The 20,708-nt window shown below is 43.7% G+C and overlaps 1 protein-coding gene across 1 annotated transcript in view; it reads left to right on the top strand.

Annotated features, from left to right (window-relative positions):
* The window catches only part of fto (FTO alpha-ketoglutarate dependent dioxygenase), a 123,225-nt gene that overhangs the window by 14,319 nt on the left and 88,198 nt on the right, over nucleotides 1–20,708 (top strand). Inside the window, exons 2-6 of the mRNA XM_028581411.1 lie at nucleotides 7,128–7,205; nucleotides 7,427–8,462; nucleotides 10,947–11,072; nucleotides 14,853–14,932; nucleotides 15,435–15,578. Of these exons, the coding sequence (XP_028437212.1) occupies nucleotides 7,128–7,205; nucleotides 7,427–8,462; nucleotides 10,947–11,072; nucleotides 14,853–14,932; nucleotides 15,435–15,578 (1,464 nt within the window). The remainder of the gene's footprint in view (nucleotides 1–7,127; nucleotides 7,206–7,426; nucleotides 8,463–10,946; nucleotides 11,073–14,852; nucleotides 14,933–15,434; nucleotides 15,579–20,708) is intronic.

Below are 20,708 nucleotides of genomic sequence, written 5' to 3'. Positions count from 1 at the left end.
TTGAACACTTTATCCACATCATATACAGGCTTCTTCGTCAAGCCTACTGTATGGAAATGAGGAACGTCGCTGTTGACAATGATTCAACATACGTGCCAGTTCTTTCTTTTTTATTCGGGCCATTTTGCATGCTTTATTCTATAGCGGTATATCAGAGCTGCAACAATACAGGTACTGACTTGATTGTGTTGGTCTATAGCTGCCTGACCTGCCTGAATGCCACTGAACTGTGACATGTTGAGACAATGGCAGTGTGTGTGAAGAGCCTGGCCTATACACCCCTCAGACACTGTGTATGGCTAAGTGCTATTGAATTGTTTATTGTCACAAATCACAAACCTTTCAATGACTAGGTGCGGCCACCATACACCCACTCATCCATCCATCCATCCAGCTGCTCTGCCCTGAGCGATGTGTTGGTCTGCTGGGCTCTGAGGAGCGTAACGTCAGCCTCCAGAGCTGGGGATTTTAAACGCTCCACCTGCTTATCGATCTCTTCTGCCCCACTGAGCCAGCCAAGCCCGGCCAGGAGAGAGAGAGAGAGAGAGAGTGAGAGAGAGAGAGAGAGAATATGAGATGCAGAGGGGAAGGGCAATCTGGTGGCTTCAGTCCTCTGGTACTCAGGTCTGTCCTTGACACTACCTGTGGGACAGGCCTGGAGGACGCCTCTTGTCCTCCCTGTAAGCTCTGCATCTAGCCCCTACAGCTAGCCGGCCCTCCCCCTGGGCCAAGCTGCACTTTGCACAGCCATATTGATTTTTTTGGAGGGGTAGGAAAAGTGTGGCTGGGTGGTGAGAGCAAATGAGAGAGGGAGGGGGGGAAATGGAGAAATTGAGGAAGCTTTCTAAAGCACTGACTTCTCCTTGACTGCACCTCGAGACGCGACGACCCTGTTAGAACAACGCAGTGGCCCTGGTGCCCCGCTGAAAACTGCTAATCACAGTCTTTCAATCAACACTCTCCTCCCTCTCTTCTCTCTCCTCCCTCTCCCTTCCTCATTTTTCTCACTCTTTCCCCTGACTTACCCCTCGCTGAACCGGACCCTGCCTGAATACCAAGGGACTGTGTCTGCATTGAAACTGGCCATTCCACATGGAAAACAGCTGACCTCATGAAAGCATGTTGTAATTTGAAGGTGAAAACTAAAAAGCTTTTCTCGATCGACATAATCTTAATGGAAACATTATGGCCCGGCCGCAAACTAACAATTAAGGCAAAATGGCAAATGGTCTTTGCATATCGGTGGTGGTAGCCAAGAGCTCGTATGGCTCTTGTGACGACAAGGCTGCTAGTTTGAATCCTGCACCCTGTGTAAAGCTCAAGATGCCCTTGAACAAGATGTTAACCCCCAGTTTCTCCAGCAAAGAATGGAGAAACTTTTTATTGACCACCAGAAATCTTTACACGTCTTGGCTGCTCTTGTGTGTGTGAAATTGTGTAATGTGAGTGTGAAGCCGCTAGTATGTTTCTGATAAAGAGCATGCTCAGTGAGTGTCTCCCGGATAAATAAAAAGGTTATGTAAGGCATACATCGACAGATCTCTTAAATTGCCCTTCTCTCTTTCTCTTCTTTTCCTCTCTTCTTCTCTCCAGATTTGACACTAGCTAAAGGTCACTGCAACACCTTTTTTCCCCCCTTTGAGGTGTAGATAAGTGTGAAATAGATGTTGACACTATAGACACATTGAAAAGCACTTTAACAGAGTGGCCATGTGCCAACCTGTCTGTGCCTGGCTTTGTGCATTTGTAAATACTTTTGAATGATTGATCTGGAAACCTGGGTCTCTCTGTAAGCCTTTCAGGTGCAGCGAGAGAGAGATCAAAAAACAGATGAGGTCCAGTACTTTTTTTAATCTCTCCCTCTCTCACACGCATGCACACATACTGTCCACCTGAAAGAATTACACACACCCTTGGATGGCTGGAAAAGTAGCTTTAAGTAAGTGTGCGTGTGAGAAAGTGCACACGTGGCTCACAAAGAGAGAATTTGACAGGACTTTTGATGTTCAGTTAAAACGGCACACCGGATGTGTGTTAGTGTACCTTATCTCGCGCGTGTGACATTTTTCAAATGTGACTGGGCCGCAATAAAGGTCGCATGAGTGTGTGAATGTAATTAATGACTGGCAGTGGTCCCCCACAGCTCTGGTAATGTGCTTAGATCAGTGTTATAAACAGGGCGTGAAAGGTCTGCCCAGCGCCAGCCCTTTAAATGACTGGCCTCTTGTTCAGGTAGATGGATGGAAATGTTCTAATATTAATGATCACACCCCCCCGCCGACCTGTCGCGAGGTGAAATGAGCAACGCGGCCTTCAGCCTCCAACAACAATTAACGGGCCAGAGCCGGCCTGTCTGTCATTTGTCATCTCAACACATGCAGAACATGTCCGTCAATATATACAGAATGTTCACTTCGTTGATTTCAAAAAGATATGCAGTAGCTAATAGCAAAGCATTCATATTTTTTTCTTTTTCGTTTTCCAATTTTAAATTGAAGAAAGAAAGAAAAAAAAAAAACGGTTTCAAAATTTGATTCATTGAATATGACCCACTCCTTGTAACGTATCTGCAATATGTGTCTAAACGAGAAACATGCTGAGGATTATGTTCTTAAAAACCAACATAAACATCTGATCCGTTTTATTTGCCTGAGCTTAGACTGAGGACCTTGCATTAAACGCGATTTGTGAATGTAGGCTAGACCTACATACCAGATTGAATCTGTGAATACATCTCAGGATAATACAGATTATCTAGGAAAAATTGACAACAATCAACAGAAAAGTAGCTGAAAGCCATTTTTTTTTTTTTTTAGATGTTTCTGGAAAAATCCCCCTGATTGACCTCTGGCTCTCACAGTCCAAATTATATTCATGGGCTGGTCCTGAGCAGCAGTGTGGAGACATGGGGTTACACATTACCAACGCCCCCGCTCTGAGGTCAACTCCCAACACATTCCAGTTAGCCATTGACCAGTCTCCCCAGTTAGCCGTCACACTGAGTCACCAAACTTCTAGCTGGTATTCCTAAAATAAATGAATGCCACAATTGGCTGTAAACAAAATGTCAGAAGTGAGAATCGATTCATTTTTGACCTGGACGTTGTTTTTTTTTTTTCGTGGCATGCATGAAATAAAGAAACATTATCTGTGAAAATAGTTGAATAAGGACCTTTCTGACATTGTAGTACGGGAGCTGCAGTTTTTCAGTTAGTTTAGGAGGTAGGATGGACATATTTTTACATGCATATTCTAAAAAGAAAGTCGTTACAAGTGATAAAACTTGTTGCAGCAAGAAGCGCTGCAACAAAAGTGGAACCTCTCTCTGCATGTGTGCTTGTGTATGTGTGCGCTTGTGTAGGTATTTGTGTGTGTGGTGGCACCTAGGTGCTGTGTTATCTCACCATAGTTCAAGTTAGTGGCATACCCTGAAGATGAGGTAGACCTCGAACCATAGAGACCTTTATGGAACAATCTTGACTGTGGTTAGCTGAAGAGCCTTGGGTTATTGACTCAAGTGTTTTTCTTTAAATTGCTCCCCTTGTCTATGTTTTTGGTCAGTTATTTTCTACAGTAAGATCAAAGCTGAATTCAAGGCTTTCTTATTTCTTTCTATGCATCACACATGCAAACACAAATGTTCCGTTTTGGGGTGGGCACTCCCTTTTCCTCCTTTGCGCCCTGTGTTGCTTCACACAAGCTCCCAACATTCTGCGATCCGGTGCCAAATGGGCCGGGGTGGAAGCGCCTTTGATGTACACGGTTAGTCTGTCCGTTTGAGTCTGCAGTTTTACAGCTGGCTTGTCAAAACTGTTGATTCACCATCACTTTTGCAGAAGAGGACCAGTTCTGAAATGAGTGTCACACAAGTACCAATGGCTTGCTGTTTCAACACGGAGCTCTATTACCCCACCCAACCCACCCACCCCACCCCCCCGGCGCTGCACAAGGCCTGCTTGAGATCCAAGTATTTTCTGCCTGTCTGCACTCTGTGGCACCTGCGTCGAAAGAGAAAGTGCTGCCCTCCTTTGGCTGGAGGTCCTGAAGAAAATATGGCACACCTCTTGCCTCACATGAGAAGAAAATACAGATATCGGCCAAGATGGAAAGAAGAATTACAAATGACAGTGTCTCACTAAACATAACTAACCAAAACAAAAAGTGTACCGGAAATCACAAGAATTGCTTTCACATAGGGTGATACTTCTACTTCTACTAGACTGTCTTCAGTGCTTACTCTACATTGTAGCTTTTATCTGCAGTTTGATTGTCAGCCAAATCTAGACAAGTCTAGCGGGACTCGTGTCCTCCTTAAGCAGTCGTATCACATACAGTAGATTACGTTCCAATGTACCCTCTGGGGCAGACACAAGTTAGACTGGAAGTGTTTTTATCCCCGCAGCAACAGAGTTATCTGGCTTGAGCTATTGATGCTAAGCGCTGGACATTAATCTACTCTGCAAAGAACGCTTTGAAGAAAGTGTCTGTTGAAATGTCACAGATGGGAAATAAATGAAATTAATAAATATATGGTACACAGTTTGATACAGTATCTCTTATAGGCCAAGATCAAAGCAAACCAATTGAGTTCTATTCTACCTAATATGTTTTTCTGTGATAAACAGTCCGGCTGAGGGAATAATCCCATCAAGGAAGAGTGAGAGATTAAAAAAAAGAAGAAGAAGAAAAAAAAATCAGATATATCACTCAGCGCAGACGGTTGGCGTGGCTACCGTGAAGCGTCCGTGTTATTATGGGATTGGTAATCTCGTTTCTTGGGTCAGAGTGGAAACGCAGACCTTTTTCTGCGCCTCGTGGTTTTCCTTTTAGAATCAGGTGCAGACACAGAGACAGGAAGACAGACACAGCCGGTCCTCTGATACTGAGGGAGTCCATCTGCTTTAGAGGGCTCCGGTAACTTCTTGTCTTTCCTCTTTTTCTGTGGAATTTCTGAGTAGCTTGATGTTTTTGACATGTGTGTGACAGCCCTGGTTGTGTGCGATTGGCATTGAGGCATCATGCTCGCTACCCCGGCTGAGTTTTTTTTTAAAAGGATGGGCATGTATCTGTGTGCATCTATTGGAGCCTTACACACACACACACACAAACACACACACACGTATACAAAGGCACACTTTAGTGCATATGTACACAGTAGTGGTTTGCGCACTGTGACTAAAGCGGACTGTAAGGATGTTATTTATGTGCACGCATGCGCACATCTGAATGCCAGGATATGGTTGTGTACACAGACTCACCGCAGCACAAAAAAAACACATATACACAGACACATACACATACAACACTAGCCCAGAGCCTCACCTTGATATCTTGAGCTTCTGTCATGAGTTAGAATTTGACACCAACGAATGTGTGTCAGGTTGTCAATTTCTTCCAACAGCCTTTGAATGCAGTCTGGCCATGAATAGTGCATGTTGTTTTGTTTTTTAGATTCCAACTGTCTGCAAGTCTGTTTTTGTTTGTTCCAGAATACCTTGGAAGGCCTGTACACTCATGTGCATCCTTTAAGAAAACTTTCAGCAGGTGTTGTGTTGTTTAGCCTAAGGTAAAGATTCAGCCTGAAGGTAAATTCGGTAAACCGCTTCTGATCTGATGCCCTCCCATTTCTTCCGCCTCCGTTATACGGACCTGTTTTCCTCCCGCCTGTCTTTAATGCACATACTTTCACCGCTTGCCCTCTTTTTGATCCAGCCCCCTTTTTGAGTCAGGACACACATCTTTTTATACCAGCACTTTAATGTTATTAACAGGACATTTTATTTCACTCTAAAAGTCAGGACATGTTTTGGCAGCCGGTTCCCATATTCCCTGTAGTGGGCCACATGAGGTCTTTGGCATTATTAGGGCAGAAGAAATGTGAGACGTCTGTTGTAAATGTCTCGGAAATATACACAGGGTCGGTTCTCCTTAAACTATCACAACCGCGCGGTGGTTGATGCACACAGGCCATTCATGCTAAACTTTTAAAAATGTAAAAAGACAGTGGCAGGTCGGTGACATTTCTCCTTCCCCTGCTGCTGAGACACCATGCAGAGGCTGCGTGTGCGTGTGCACCTGGGGGGAATGAATATGGGGTTCTGAACCCACATACGCACACAGCTACGTCGCCTCCACCTACACATACCTTCATGCACACGCGCATACGGGAGGCAGGGTGGGGAAATAGTTGTGAAATTTATTTGGGCATATATTTTTAATGCCGGTTGCCATTGGATTTACAGGTCAGAATGGAATGCGTCCCAATGAAAAGTACTTTGATCCCTCCACCAGGTTGACATTTTTATTGGAGGAGCTCTGTATGGCACAGGGCATCTTTTATAAGGTTGTGAGGAACCCCACGGCAGCCTTCACAAAATCATAAAAATGTGAGACGTCAATGAAAATGACCAGATTCCAGTGCTATCTCAGCCCGTTTCAAGAGCATCATTTGTTCAAATTAATTTATCAATTTTATTCCCAAATACCTGCTCATTGAGTTCTTATGATTTATTTTTAGTTAAACAGTTTGGTCTTGTTAGTCCCTATACTCCGGTATGTGATGTTATTGTACATTTCACACTGTTTATTTATAAAAAATATATTTATAGTGAGGCAAGGTACGATTGTTGGAAATGTATTCACGTCAGCGAATGCTATGTTCCCGCTAGGAAAAGACAGTCTTGTATTCAAAGACTGTGTTTCCAGTACTTTAAAATAAAGTGCCACAGTGGAAGTGGCAGTAGAGCCAGTCTCTGAACTATATAGGCCATACAGGCCCATAGGAGATTTGTGTCTCACACACTCTATGTTTTTGTAAAGATTCTTAACCGAGGAAGTATTGTGAACATTTTGTTAATTTAGTGCCCATTCACAGCAGTTAGGTGTTAGAAGGTGGATATTTTAAGGTCTACGTACAGTAGTTTCCATAAATTCAGTCATATAGAATTTGCTTATCATAACCATCTCTGCAATTCCCCAAAAGTTATACACAAAGTCTATTTAAATAGAGGTAATTGATAACTTAGACACCAAAGTGAGTATGTAAAAAAAAAAAATAGAAATACAGTACATGTAAAATGTTCCTGCTGCTACTTATCAGCCTAGTTAACTGTGTTGTTTTTCCACAGAGGCGGAAGCTGCTGCAGGAGTTGGGAGACAAGAAGATCCCCTTTCTGGGACCTTCAGATCGGGGATATCAGCAACTGGTGAGCCAGCCAATGTTCCCCATAAATCTACTGATGCTGGCTCTACTTTAAAGGGCCTACAGCAGCCTTTTGTCTATTGCTGCTACAGCCCTGTACTGTCTTAAATTTTGCTCAAGATCTGAAAGGCAAACATGTTTTGTGAATAAGATTGTAATTCAGTTTAGTTTGTTCTGTTTTTGTATGTAATGATCATCCTGATAAGAGTGTCTTGTGTTTTCAAGTGGGACTCCAGTTACTCCGGCCTGGTTCTGAGGAGATCCTGCTCGCTGCCTGCTGAGCTCCATGGCCGGGTGCAGGCAGCTCTGCTCACCCTGAGAAGGAAGGGCTGTCTCCTGAGGGATTTGGTTCGCATCCGTGACCGAGATGTATTTACTGCCGTTTCACGGGCTCTGCTAGGCGAGCCGGGCCACACCTACCGATATTTGGACACACGGCTGTTTGCCATCCCCTGGCACAGTGAGGACACTGATGTCAAAGGACAAAACTGTTGTGACCCTGACTTTAGGGCTGCTTGCAGAGCATTGTGGGAGCTTAACACCTTCTTTTGCTCTGATGTGTCTCAGCTGAAGGAAGGAGACAGGCTAACGCAATGTGCGAAGAGAGAGGCAGAGGCCAAACAGGGTGAAGAGGGGGACACAGGCTCCAAACACAGTGAAGACTCTAAGAATAGTGAAGGAGGGGACTCCGAGTCCCGACAAAGTGAGGAGGGGGACACAGAGTCCAAGCACAGTGAGGAGTGGGACATTGAGTCGAAACACAGCGAAGAGGGCTGCTCTGGGTCAAAACAAGAAGGAGAATGGGAGACTGAGTCCAAACACAGCAGCGAGGAGGGAGAGTCCTCCCAGGTCAAACCAAGTGAAGCAGCTGTTGCAGCAGGGTCGGAACACAGTGAAGGGAAATTCCCGGGCTGGGCGCCTAAGGCCATCAGTGGCACAGAGACTAAACCTGTGGGACTAGGGGCCCAGGAGAAACCAGTGGCCCAACTCAAGCACAGCTTGTCAGGTTACCACATTGAGGACACGGAGGAACAGGCAAGCGGACAGGGGTGTTCCCAGCCGAGTCCTCCGCAGGTATACACCGGTCCGGTCAAGTTCAATGTCACCTTACTCAACTACATGGACCCAGCAGCTACAGGCCAGCTCAAAGAGGAGCCTTACTATGGCATGGGGAAAATGGCGGTAGGGTGGCACCACGATGAGAACCTCATCAGTCATTCGCCAGTGGCCGTTTACAGCCATAGCTGTCACAATGACAAAGGTAAGGGTCAAAGCTAAAATAGCTTACTTAATAATAATTCTGCTAATACATTTCGAAAACAATAGTTGAGATCTGTTAGATTTAACACTTATACACTTAAAATCCAAAGTGTATCATCACAGTCTGTGGCATGTGGTTTCAGAAATTAAGATTCCCTTTTCTCTTTCACTTGAATATCCCATCAACTTATCTCAGTTGCTTTTTGGTGGATCAGATACAGCTAACCTTGTGTATTATGGCCCTACAGCAGCGCTGTAGCAGCTGTAGACATGGCCTCTGGTGAGGCAACCATCAGATCCATCTATGCGATAGTGTCAGGGCATTATCAAATGTCATCACCGACTTGCTGCTGACAGCCTTATCGCCGGCCGTGCGTTGGGAGATCACAGACATTTGGATCTGAGCTCTTAATGTGCACTCAATGGTGCAGTCTAACAAACAGGCCTTATCACACACACCGCATCTCATCTAAATCATTTCCCTGAGAAATGATCGATGTGCAATTATCTGATATGGAATAATGAGCCCTGCTTTGATAAGTGTTACTAGACTGTACTGTATGGATAATACGATGTCTCCTAATTATGGAATGTGCACTCTTTCCAGAGCTGATAGTGCACGATGATTGAGTTGATAGAGAATCTCAGGGAGAGAGGAACTTTGCTTTCTAAAGCATATGCAAAGCAACTATAGAAGGCTGTACCACCATATCAGAAATGGCTCTTTGTAATTGGTTTGTTTTCAATTTCAAACAAAGTTTGCATAGTATACGATAGAAAGATACATCCTCAGTTTTTATTGTAAAAATAATAATCACAACACTAATGATTGATGAAGCTCCTCTTTGTGGATTCCTCTTTGCATTAACCCTTTATCACCAAATAAAATAAGTGGATTTAAAAATAAAAGTCCCACGTCTATTAAGCAGCCAATCACCAGATCGTTCCTTTCACCTTCCAAAGGCTGGAAGGAGAGCAAAACGTGAGTTCCTGTTGTGTAGGGAGATCAAGGTTTAGGTGTAGCTCAGCTGTACCGTTAACGTTGGAAGCTCGACACAGTTTGCACATGTGTCTTGAAACTGTAATTTTTCAGAATCAAACAGGTGAAATGCCAACTGCTCTGTCATCCCAACCCAGTTTACAGCTGGGCTTTTTTCATTGGGGTTTCTTAACCAGAAACACCTGCGACAGCAGTCTCTTTCAGTGATTTGTTCTAGGCCATTTCAACTCTGACCCTGTAAACACGGGCTTCAAACACCATGGCATAACACCTTGCAGTGTTTAGCAGCTGCGTCTTTTCTAGTCCTAAATGACCCAACAGTTCCAGACTTTAGAGAGGAGAGTCTGATTAGAGCGCCATGGAGCTATATCCCAGTGGCTGGCTCTGATGGCTCCCAGAACCAGGCTAATGAAAGTGTTACCTTGGGGAATGTTGCACTTTCACGATAAGTTCACGTTTCTTACATTGTCCCTGAGAAGAAAGAAACACAGCACATTAGATATCCCAGATCTACAGAGACTATACGTTTTGCATGACACCTGCTTCCTTTGATAGGCTTTTGTCTTTGAGCAGCCTCACCTTTTTTATTGCTTCAGCCAGAGAAGTGTTTTGAGTGTTTTTTCCAGCTGCGCTGATCCAAAGGAATCTGCCACGACTGAGCGTTTTCCGGCACGGAGGATGATATTCCACCATTCCTGAGGCCTCGGGGAGTGCTGTCATTAGCTGGCTCTCAGAGCACAATGGCTGGAAATTAAGTTACTATTTATCCGTGCTGAGCAAAGGAAAAGGCAGCTGTGGAGCAGAGAGGCCCAGAAAGACGTTAGTATTGATTTTGCTTAAGGGTGTTGGCCAGCCAAGCCAAATCTTGTTTTCTTAGTGTGCCGTGTAAGAATGGAAGGAGAGAGAACAGGGAAGGTGGTTACAGTGAATGGGTTCAGAAACAGGAATATCATAGGATACCCGCTGTCCAATAACACACTCTCACACACTCACTAAACAACATCAAGAGCTTTTATCTAACAATTTCCTCTTGCACAGCATAATGATGGCATAAAGATCCTTTGCTAACAGCCTATATAATCACAGTAACATATCATCTTTGCTCTGCTGTTAAGTGATTCTTTCTTTCTGACGACAAAGGCTTACATCTTACATCCATTGTTTGAGTGGTATGGATTTAATCATTGCACTCCTTACTATTTAATTTAATTTATTGTTTTGGCTACATCTTAGGCATCGCTATTGCCTAAGATTGTTTAACACTGCATTACCAAGATATCAAAAAGTGGTTCAAATGAATGATGTGTTAAATAGCCATCATTATATCGCGATAAAACCACATGCTTCTCATTGAAAATGTTAGGAATTTAAACGTATTGCACTTTTAAGTCAAGCTGGGTGAAACTGTCAAACCAAAAGCCTGAAACATGAATATAAATGTAAAATGCAAATATTACAGTGAGTTGGGCTGTGTATGACTGACAGGTGAGAGCAGTGAGGGAGGCAGCGGTGAGATGGCATGCTGGAGGATTGGGCTCAAGGTAGCCTGGGACATCCACACACCTGGCCTGATGCTGCCACTGGAGTCTGGAGACTGCTATTACATGAGAGGTACTGAATCTTCTCCATAAACACACACACGCAGACATGCACACATGCGCACGTGGACATGTAAACACGTTGCTCACACAACTTAGCCACGTCTATCACCATGTCTGACTTTGGAGGAAGGAACACTTTTATTACCCTGTATTTTAGTGTTTCTTGTACTTTGTCCCGAATGACCCATCCTAGGAAGATGCACTTCACTCTCACGCATTGCACTTCACTCTCAAGCTCTATTCTCTTCTTCCAGCCCAAAGAGAATTGGGGCTGAGGTGTTTGTGTGTGTGTGTGTGTGTGTGTGTGTGTGTGTGTGTGTGGGGGGGGTGACTTGGCCTGAACACAGAGCTTTAAGGTTCCATGAAATTGTGTGCATTACAAAGGTTACGAAAACCAAATGTTATTTTTTGAAGTCCTGTGACCCAGTGCTGAATATGTCTCTATGGAGGACAGACAGCGAGCCACAGGGGTGTAAATCACAGCTTAATGCTTCTGGTTGCAGCAGACACCTCCACCCTCTTCTTTTCGGCCCTGTGGGCCCTTCCAAGCTTTCTCATATTTTCTGAGTGTGAGGACATTTATCCACAACACAGCAGAAACTTGTGTTCAGATGTACAGTACAAGCAGTTAGGGCCCCTGGTTCGGATGAATTGGGGGATTTATCATGTTTTAAAGTCACATGATATGCTTTCATAAGGATATAGGAATAGACATACGGTAAAATCAGTCTTCCCTTGATATGCTCAATGAATTACTGTTTTAAAAAAAAAAAAATTCTGTGATTGATTTATGTTCTCGCCAACTTGGATTGGCTAGTTCCCTTTTACTGCAGTCCTTCTAACTGCTTACTGTTGGCCCCTGGCGGGTATAGACAGACATCTGCCTCCTCTGATATACACTATGTCCCGGAGGGCTTTTTTCCACCTGCCGCCTTTACATTTCTTACAGCGTAACTGTACCCAATATTCATCAAGACATCAATATGTTTTCTATATTTTATTATCAAATACTTTAGGTATTTACATGTGTAATAATAGATGTATTTGACCTAGAGAGATTTTCCTGTGATTAAAAGATTACTGTTTTGATGTCTCCAACCGCCGATACATATATCCATCTATTGTACAATGACAAGACACTGAAACCCTATCTGTGCACTCTGCATACACTGCTAAGATTTTCAGAGTTTGGAGTCAGGGGGATGTAACTGATTGAAAGACGGAACCCATTTGTGGAGGAGATACGCTGTACTTTAAGAGTTTTTTGTGTATTTCTTTGATGTTTTTGTGCAGTTTAATTTGGGGTTTCTTAGCCTGAGATCCCACAAGGCCCATTCTACAACTACAAAACATATAACCAAACTACACAACGGTTTATGAAAAAGAGGTTTCGGTTAGTGAGAATACATTTGGACCGAGTACTGCTATTGTGTACAATATTTACCCCATATTTCACTCAACAGCACAATGTTAATGTTACATTTTTTGTTTATGTGTTTGCCTCCACAAGGGAATTCCCAGTCTCCCCAGGTAGGGCGTGATATGTGAAATTGTGCTTATGGAACAAATGCAGAACCTCAATCAAAAACAAGAAGAGAACCGGTTCACTTTTTTGGACATATCATACTGTAGGTGCACAAAAACACATGGACTGTCCAGAACACCTGGTGCCTAGCAACATAAAATGTAGCATACAACTGCTATATTATAAGTGACTGCATTCTGGATTAATCAGCATGACTAGAGCAGGTGAGAAACCGCTGTGTTGTTAACATCAAGAAAATATGAACATTTCAAACATGCCACACAGGAAGCTGCTTCTACAATGTAGGTTTAACTCGGTGTCTGTAAGTGTTAATCTTACATCCATATACCATCTAACACATATCTATCTGAATATTAGATTACCTATCTACTGTATCTACATTATGTTGAAGTGTTTGTCAATTTGAATCTTTTTATTTTGTACAACTAAGGAATCGGAAGGTTTTAATGAATTCCTGAAGTTGACTCTTTGAAGCTGCTATGTTTTCATCTGAGAGCAGCGACGTCTGTACCTAATATTCAGCTTGACAGGGCTTGAAGCCGACCTCCTTTAGCTGGATAAGATTTACAATAGAACAGTCAGTTTCAGGCCAGCCATGATAATAGAGTGATGGGCTGTTGTGCAGACCATTCTAATGGGACTTGACTGTCGCGGATCAGTGGGGATTTATGCTCCACTTGGTGAGTACGCCCTTGAGAGGCCAACTGCTGCACAACGATAGCAGCTCACACAGTCCTTGGCTGTCTATTGCTTTGTTGGTCTACCTGAATTAAATACTTGGCACAACATATGCACGCACATATACATTTGCGCAACTCGCATGCAGAAAAACACTCACATTCCTCTGCTTATTGGAGGAAGGACAGCCCCCCCCCCAACCACCCTGTTTCTCACGCACACATGTACATGCAGACAGAGCAGCCACCACTAGACCATGTGTTCAAATACATTTTAACAGTGTTTTAGTGACATACACCATTTGACAGATAGTTTTGTGGTATTAAAAGAAAACTACAATGTTGTCTAACTACAGGCACCATAATGTCTTTTCAGCACCATTTGTCGCCGGCTGGCCCTTTTGAACTGCTAATGTCTGAGCTGCTGGAGGCAAATTGAATCACCATCATTTCCACCCAAATGGAATTTCAGTGGTTAAAAAAGAACAATGCAAGTCTTGACACCGGGCCTGTTCAATAATAAGATTTCCAGCTCCCAATGCACAGGGGGACTGGAGAAAAGAGTTGACCCAATATATTTAAAAGCCTGCTTCCTGGAAAAGGAGGACAAGTGGCAGCAGGCACAGGGGTTGAAAGAAAGATAAATATTTATTACAGTTATCGAGTTTGCCGCTACTCCCTCCTGATCCCACTGACGCATCAGACGCGCCAAGAAAAGAACAGATTGATGGAGATAATTTGTTATTGGATATAAACAGTTTTAAAGACGTAGAGTAATTCTGCCCAGAGACCTAATCCCTCACAATCTCATCAGGGTGAAGAAAACACCGGCAAGTTGTTTTGTTTGTCACCATCTTTTTTTCTCTCCACCAAACAATAATATCTTCCTCCCAAAGCATTTGGCTGTTTGACTTTCAAATCACAGGCATTAGCCAGTGTACTCTTGCTCAAGGCGGCTGTAAATTTGCACATGTGCTGTGAATGACAGCTCTGTCACGGCTAAATTAATTATTGGTATGAGGCAAATAATGGCAGAGCTGAGAAACATCTATACACACAAAGAAACACATGGAGGGATACACAGGAAACAGCAGTAAGGCCTTTTTGTAAAGCTTCTGTGATATTGGACAAATGTTTGTTGGTATGGCTCTTCCATCTTGACAGATTGAGTGCGATCTGGTTTTGTTTGGTAATTAAAATTATAGTACAATGCTGCTCATTCTCTTTGATTCAGTGCTGGACCAAGCGCAATCTGTGTTGGCGTACATGATGATTTAGTTGTCATGTTCCTTCACGCCCTGCTTTTCATCTGTTTTTCTATTGTAATCAGTTCTTTTATTTATTCATTTTATTGATTATAATTATTTAAAAATGAAATTTTAACTCTTATTCCATTCTGCTGTGGTTTTTTTTTGCATTACAATGATCTATCAAATGGTTATTTCTGATTTTTTTTTTTCTCTTTTCTGGTCTGTTCTCTTACTTTCTCTTCTTCGCTGCTCTGTTGCTGATTGTTGGTGGTATAGTTAGCATGTTCTCATAGATTTCTCTTCCCTTTATTCACCAGATGACCTGAACAGTACCCACCAGCACTGTGTCCTGGCTGGAGAGACTACACGCTTCAGCTCCACACACAGAGTGGCAGAGGTGAGAAGCCAACAGGCCTAAAAGGGAAAACGCAGTGTTTTAAATTATGTTGTGCCTTTGGTTCCAGTAAGGACTGCTGCTGGTACTTACTGTACACGCTGTGTTAGGGAACGCCTGTGTATAACAAAAAACTTGAACACTCTGTCTGGTAAATAATGACTTAATTAAAAAAGTCTTGTTTTCATTGAAATGGAAGGATTCTGTTATCTCAATTGTTTGAAACGAAATGTGCAAATGCATGAAAGCTTTTTAGGAAAAGTAAATAAACTTTGTCTTAATCATCCACCGACACCATGAGAAATAAAACTGATAAATGAATGGCATTTGCGGTGCATAACATATGTATGATGAATTAAACGGGAATTTTCATGTTAAAAAAAGAGGTATTTATTAAACTTAACTTTAAACTAAAATTATATTTTTGCTTGTCTTTTGATTGACAGGGCTTAGTTGAAAACCCTGCATGGCAGTAATGTGTATAACACTGTCCCTCTCCTACCAGTGTTCCAGTGGTACCCTGACCTACATCCAGTCGCGGTGTCAAGAGGCCCTGTCCAACCTGCACACTGACCCAGAGACAGGCTCCCACAGCCTGCTGGCCCTGCTGCCGACAACGCTACAGTACTGTGAGGAGATTCACAATGAGGTGGGCACATGGTGTGTGTTCACATGCATCCGCATGTGTGCGTACACACATTTGTTTGTGATTTTTGCACAATTTCATGTGTGTGTGTCTGTGTGTGCGTGCAGCTGTTGACATTTATTTGTATTGGCACTGTTAAGTCTGTATAGGTGTTTATTTTTAACTAACCTGTTGCGCCCTTATTACTACTTATACAGCGGGCCTGAATCAAACATTTGGAAATGTTTTAAAATAGTTTTAGCCTGCTTGGAGTACCAGATGAGTGAGGTTTGTTTGGCATGCGCCAATAACCGTTAGACAATGGCATGCTTTGAAAGATGTAATACATTTTTCTGTGATCGTGAACCTTCTTGACACCATCTGAATTCTTCTGATGCTGCAGTGCTCGACCATCTGGTACTCCAAGGAGGTTAAAGACGGCTCACAACCATCTGCAAATATGACAAAATTTCATCAGGACAGGATCACAGAACACATTAGAAAAGTGTCATGAAATATAGAGAATGTATGCATATGAATAATATGTGGGAGAATTGAATTTATTTGAGGAAACATATAAGCATATACATGTATATGCACACACTACACTGCAAATATTGAATACATACCCTCTGGGGTTTATTTATTTGACTATAGCCTAGCATTTTTCAAGTCAACACCATTCCATGTTGGGGTGCTGGGTTAACCAGACAAAGTATTATCAGGGACTAACAATACAGTATGGTAAAACATAGTCAAAGGAATTGATAAGCAAGAAACATGCATGATGTGGCCCGGGTTGGCTCAGTGGGTAGAGCAGGCATACATATACCGAGAGGTTTATGCCTTGACGGAGAGTCCAGGGTTCGAATCCGACCTGTGACAATTTCCTGCATATCTCCCCCCCTCTCCCCTTTCTCACCTACCTGTCCTATCAAATAAAGGCAGAAAGGCCCCAAAAATGATCTTAAAAAAAAAGAAAAAGAAACATGCATGATACAATTGAATCCTGGTTTAATATGCCCTTTCCATTTCCTCTGCATCATAAGACTAACAGACCATACTGGTTGGTTTTACTCAGGGAAATGCCTCCAATATGAAATCCAGGTTGTTCTCGTTTGTCCTGGCCTGTGATTGATCATGAGGCAATAGCCTCTCCATATGTTATCTAAAGATGGAGTCATGCCCCGCTCCCCTCGCTAACCCCCACACACAAGGAGTGATGCTGGCTTGGGGTATTGGGAGATGAATTGAAGTGAAGTGAGGTCAAAAAAAAGGAACGCGAGGGGCCGCCTGCGGAGCCACCCGCCCCCTGTGCTAGCTTGCCACAGGCCAACCGTTAATATAGCACTTCACCTCTCCCCCTTTACACCCCTGGGCTCAAAGCGCACATCCTAGCTGACGCTAGCACCCAGGCCCCACAGCGGGACGCCATGACAGATGAGTCTGACGTAAGGTTGTTTAAAGGTTGTAGACAATATTAATTATTCAGTCCTGCCAAACAATAGGGCTGCCTGTGTCAGGAGGAGCGCTGCGCTAGTTGAGCTAGCAACACCTGCTATTTTGCTGCATAGCGCCACAGGATTACCAAGCACAGGCCCTCGCCAGGAGGGCCGTGCAGGTTTATTTAGGAAAACAGGATGCTATTTATAAAAGAGCAGGTGTGTGCCTATCTACTGTATGTGTGAATGTTTAAGTAAGGGGGGTGCTCTCGGGGGCTCAACCCTACCCTACCTGGCGCTCACAATGATAGATGTGGCCATTTGTTTGGAGTTGCCCACGAGAGCAGAACACCCACTTAAATGATGTATTGGTGGTGGAGTTATTTATGATGGCGGCCCACTCTGGCGCGCGGCGTGTGCATATTGCGCAGGTCGTGTTTGACATGGACGGCCGAGGAGCGAACAAGCCTGAGACGCGCAGGCGGCCTGACCTGAGCAGTGCCTTATGGGCCTTTCCTTTAAAAAGTGCTAAACAGAAAGCTACCACCGGCTAGCACGTGCCACAGATATATTGTGCAATGTGGTGCAACGGGGGGGGGACGACGACGACTGGAGGTTGACACTTGTCAGAAGATGTGGGCGGGTCTGACGATGATGAAACAGGGCGTTTGCCATCTGAGTATGAGTGTTCAGGGATGGGGCGGGATGTTGAGTTGAAGTAAGGGTTGATGGGAGACAGAAATGAAGAAAACTGAAGTTCCCACCTGTTTGTTAATCGTGGTCCCTCTCACTGTCTCTTTTTAATCTTTCTCCCTGTCTTAGGTGGCAAAGGGCGGGGGGGGGGTAGTCTAACATAGCATCGCCACACGGGCCCCTTGTGCATGTTTGGCTTTGAAATGCTAATCCCAGATGCAAACGTCTTGTCTCATTTAAAGCCACTGTGTCACTTCCCAGGTGGGTGTGTGACAGAGTGCCCTCCGGGACCCCGTATAATGATGCTAGTCCCCCCACAGTAAATATTGAAGGGAGCGACAAGGTTTTCCCACATGTTCAGGCAGATAGTAAACTGTGTGGAAGCAGGTGTGTGTGACCTTCCAATGTCCTGTTTTCGGGCCAAAATGTCTCCCCAGGCTCTTAGGTCGCTGCTTGGCTTTGAAACACCTTTCCTTCGAGCCTTATGCTGGCAATATCATTGCAATCTTTTAAATCACCTCTCAAAACACCTCTTTTTTTTCTGTCAACAGATCTGTGCAGTATGTAGTTTGTACTTGTTTGTACATTTTTACTTTAGTTTATTTATATGATTTTTAATGTCTGTTAGGATCACAAGGGATAAAATGTTCTAAAAGTGAATGTTTTTCAACCGTTCTGAGCTCTGCTAAATCATGATTTAACCAAAGATTCCTGTTGTTTTCTTAAGTTTTAGTTAATTTAATGACATTGGTCAAATTTATATGAAGGAGCTCTTCTTCAGTGGCAGCTAAGACAGGAAAACTACTTTTAGCTTCTGTTGTGGCCTGAGTCTGAGAAACATAATTGAACACCACTATTTTATGGATATAGAAAGAAATGGAAATGTATACAACAATCTGTGAATGTACAGTATAACCCAGTATGACCACTCTGGCAAGTGTGTGATGAGTGTAAATTGCGTGCCTGGTTGCTCAGAGAGAGCTGGGGGCACCAGTTCTCCTGGCTGATGTGTGAGGAGGCCAGGAAAGGTAAACAGAGAACGGCAGAGTAGGATCGATCCCACTCTCATCAGCTCCCACCTCAGGGCCATGGCCCGGAAATTGATTGGACCCGCTCAGGGAATACCGTGAAGGTGTAGAAAAACAAAAACGTGCCTCATTAAATGGGAAAAAAGGGGCTACTTGGCTTCAACTCCAGAGTTGCCATGGTGGGCGGCAAGTTGACTAATGTAGGGCTAATGTGTAGTTAGTGTGTCCATCACCTGGAGAGATGACAGCGACTGCTGCAGGGGAGTCACTAGCTCCCCTCTTGCTCCCCCACGCCTTCGCAGAGAAAAACCAGCCCTAACAACCACTCTCTTCTTCGCACACACCTTCGATCTGTCTGCCTGGGTAGGTGGCATTTAGTCCGAGTACCCCTCTTGGTAACTCTCAGCTGGGTGGCCAGATTCCAAATGCCACATAGCCAGCACTCCTCACTAGCTTTAGATGGTCTGCTTTGTGGCTGCCACTGGCCTGCGCAGTAGGGTACAGGCAGCCATGTCAGCTCAAAGTGGAGACACAGGTTGGTTTCTTCTCACTAAAGGACAGGCAGACAATCAGAGAGATGGAAGGAGGGACTGACAGAGAGAAAAGGACGTCCGATATTGGCGCTCGGCGGCTTTGTTGTGTGTTTGAGCTGTAGTGATCGAAGGGGAGTGGATTTAGGAGAGTGTTGAGGGGACCATAAAGGATGACATTTCTTTGAAGGGTGGCTTGTATGGAGTGACTGAGAGGCTGCTGAGCAGTGCCACTGGCTGTGTATTCTCCCTGACATGCCCCAGTCCTTGCATGTCATCCCCGCTGTGATCAGAGCCTTTTGGAAGCAAATGGCAGGATGATTCTGTGCACAACTTCTACCCAAGGCAGACCTCACTCAAGTTGCTTCCGCAAATAATTCTCGCCATTTGTTTTAACTTGCTTGGGGTGCGGGACGGTAGGTGACTGGCTTCATAATACAGAGCAATGGCCACTTTAAAATTGAAGCTCAATAGTATATGCTCAGTGTTCACACTCTTCCATGGCACTTTTATTAGCAAGAACCAGGATGTTGGCGACTTGATTTGAGTTCAAAACTAGAGTGTATATATATTTTTTTTTTCTTTCTAGCACAACCACTTAAGTCACTTCACAAAGATTCAAAGTTCCGAAGCTATTCGACAATCCGAAAAGCAGTTCTGACGGAGCATCCTAACTTGCAGGTTTTATAAAGAAGGGACAAACCTTCCTCCCACAGATTACGCTCATATAAATAATAAATTGCATTGGCTGACATTTTTTGGACAACAACAAATTCATTGGGTGGATGCCCACGCTAAGCACTTGACATCAACAATAAGAGATGCCACATCGTTGTATCTCATGTTTCAAGTCATTGACAGCATTGACTTTTCAATACTTAACCAAGACCTCAAAACCATTAAGTAATATGTTTCATGGTCCTCCAAAAACGTATCAGCTAGTTCAAATTCCTGTGTAAGGGTGGAAACTGATTCATACAAAAAAACTGTGCTATTTGTATGGAGACTTTTTGGGTAGAATTCGCCCACTTAAACCTCGTTGTGACTATGAGTTTGCAGCTCTAAAACGGGTCTGTTGTATACATTGGCTAATGCTCTGTGAGAAGAACAAAAACAAAATAGTTTTCAGAAAAGGAACAATAGGTCTCTCTGTCCCATTTGATATGTGACTCTTTTTCATGCAAAGACTTTTTGTGTTGTACAGTTGTCGGCGTCAAAATGAAATAGAGCGTGCATTGTTTTGGGTGGATGATGCTTTGTAGGACGTTTTGGGGGAGGGCAACTCACAACGTCTTGTGTTTACGTTGGCGGCATTCGGGGCAATCTTTGACATACGCACTCACGTTGGCAACTGTATTCTCAGACTATAACAAAGCCACTCACACACCTATGTAGACAGATATGCGCAAGAGCGCAAACACACTGGTGCAAATACAGGTACAAACACACAAACATGCACAC

The sequence above is a fragment of the Perca flavescens genome, chromosome 1 (genome assembly GCF_004354835.1).
Source record: "Perca flavescens isolate YP-PL-M2 chromosome 1, PFLA_1.0, whole genome shotgun sequence".
Classification (NCBI taxonomy): domain Eukaryota; kingdom Metazoa; phylum Chordata; class Actinopteri; order Perciformes; family Percidae; genus Perca; species Perca flavescens.
The sequence above is the reverse complement of the archived record's forward strand: the minus strand, read 5'-3'. Positions and strand labels throughout refer to the sequence as shown.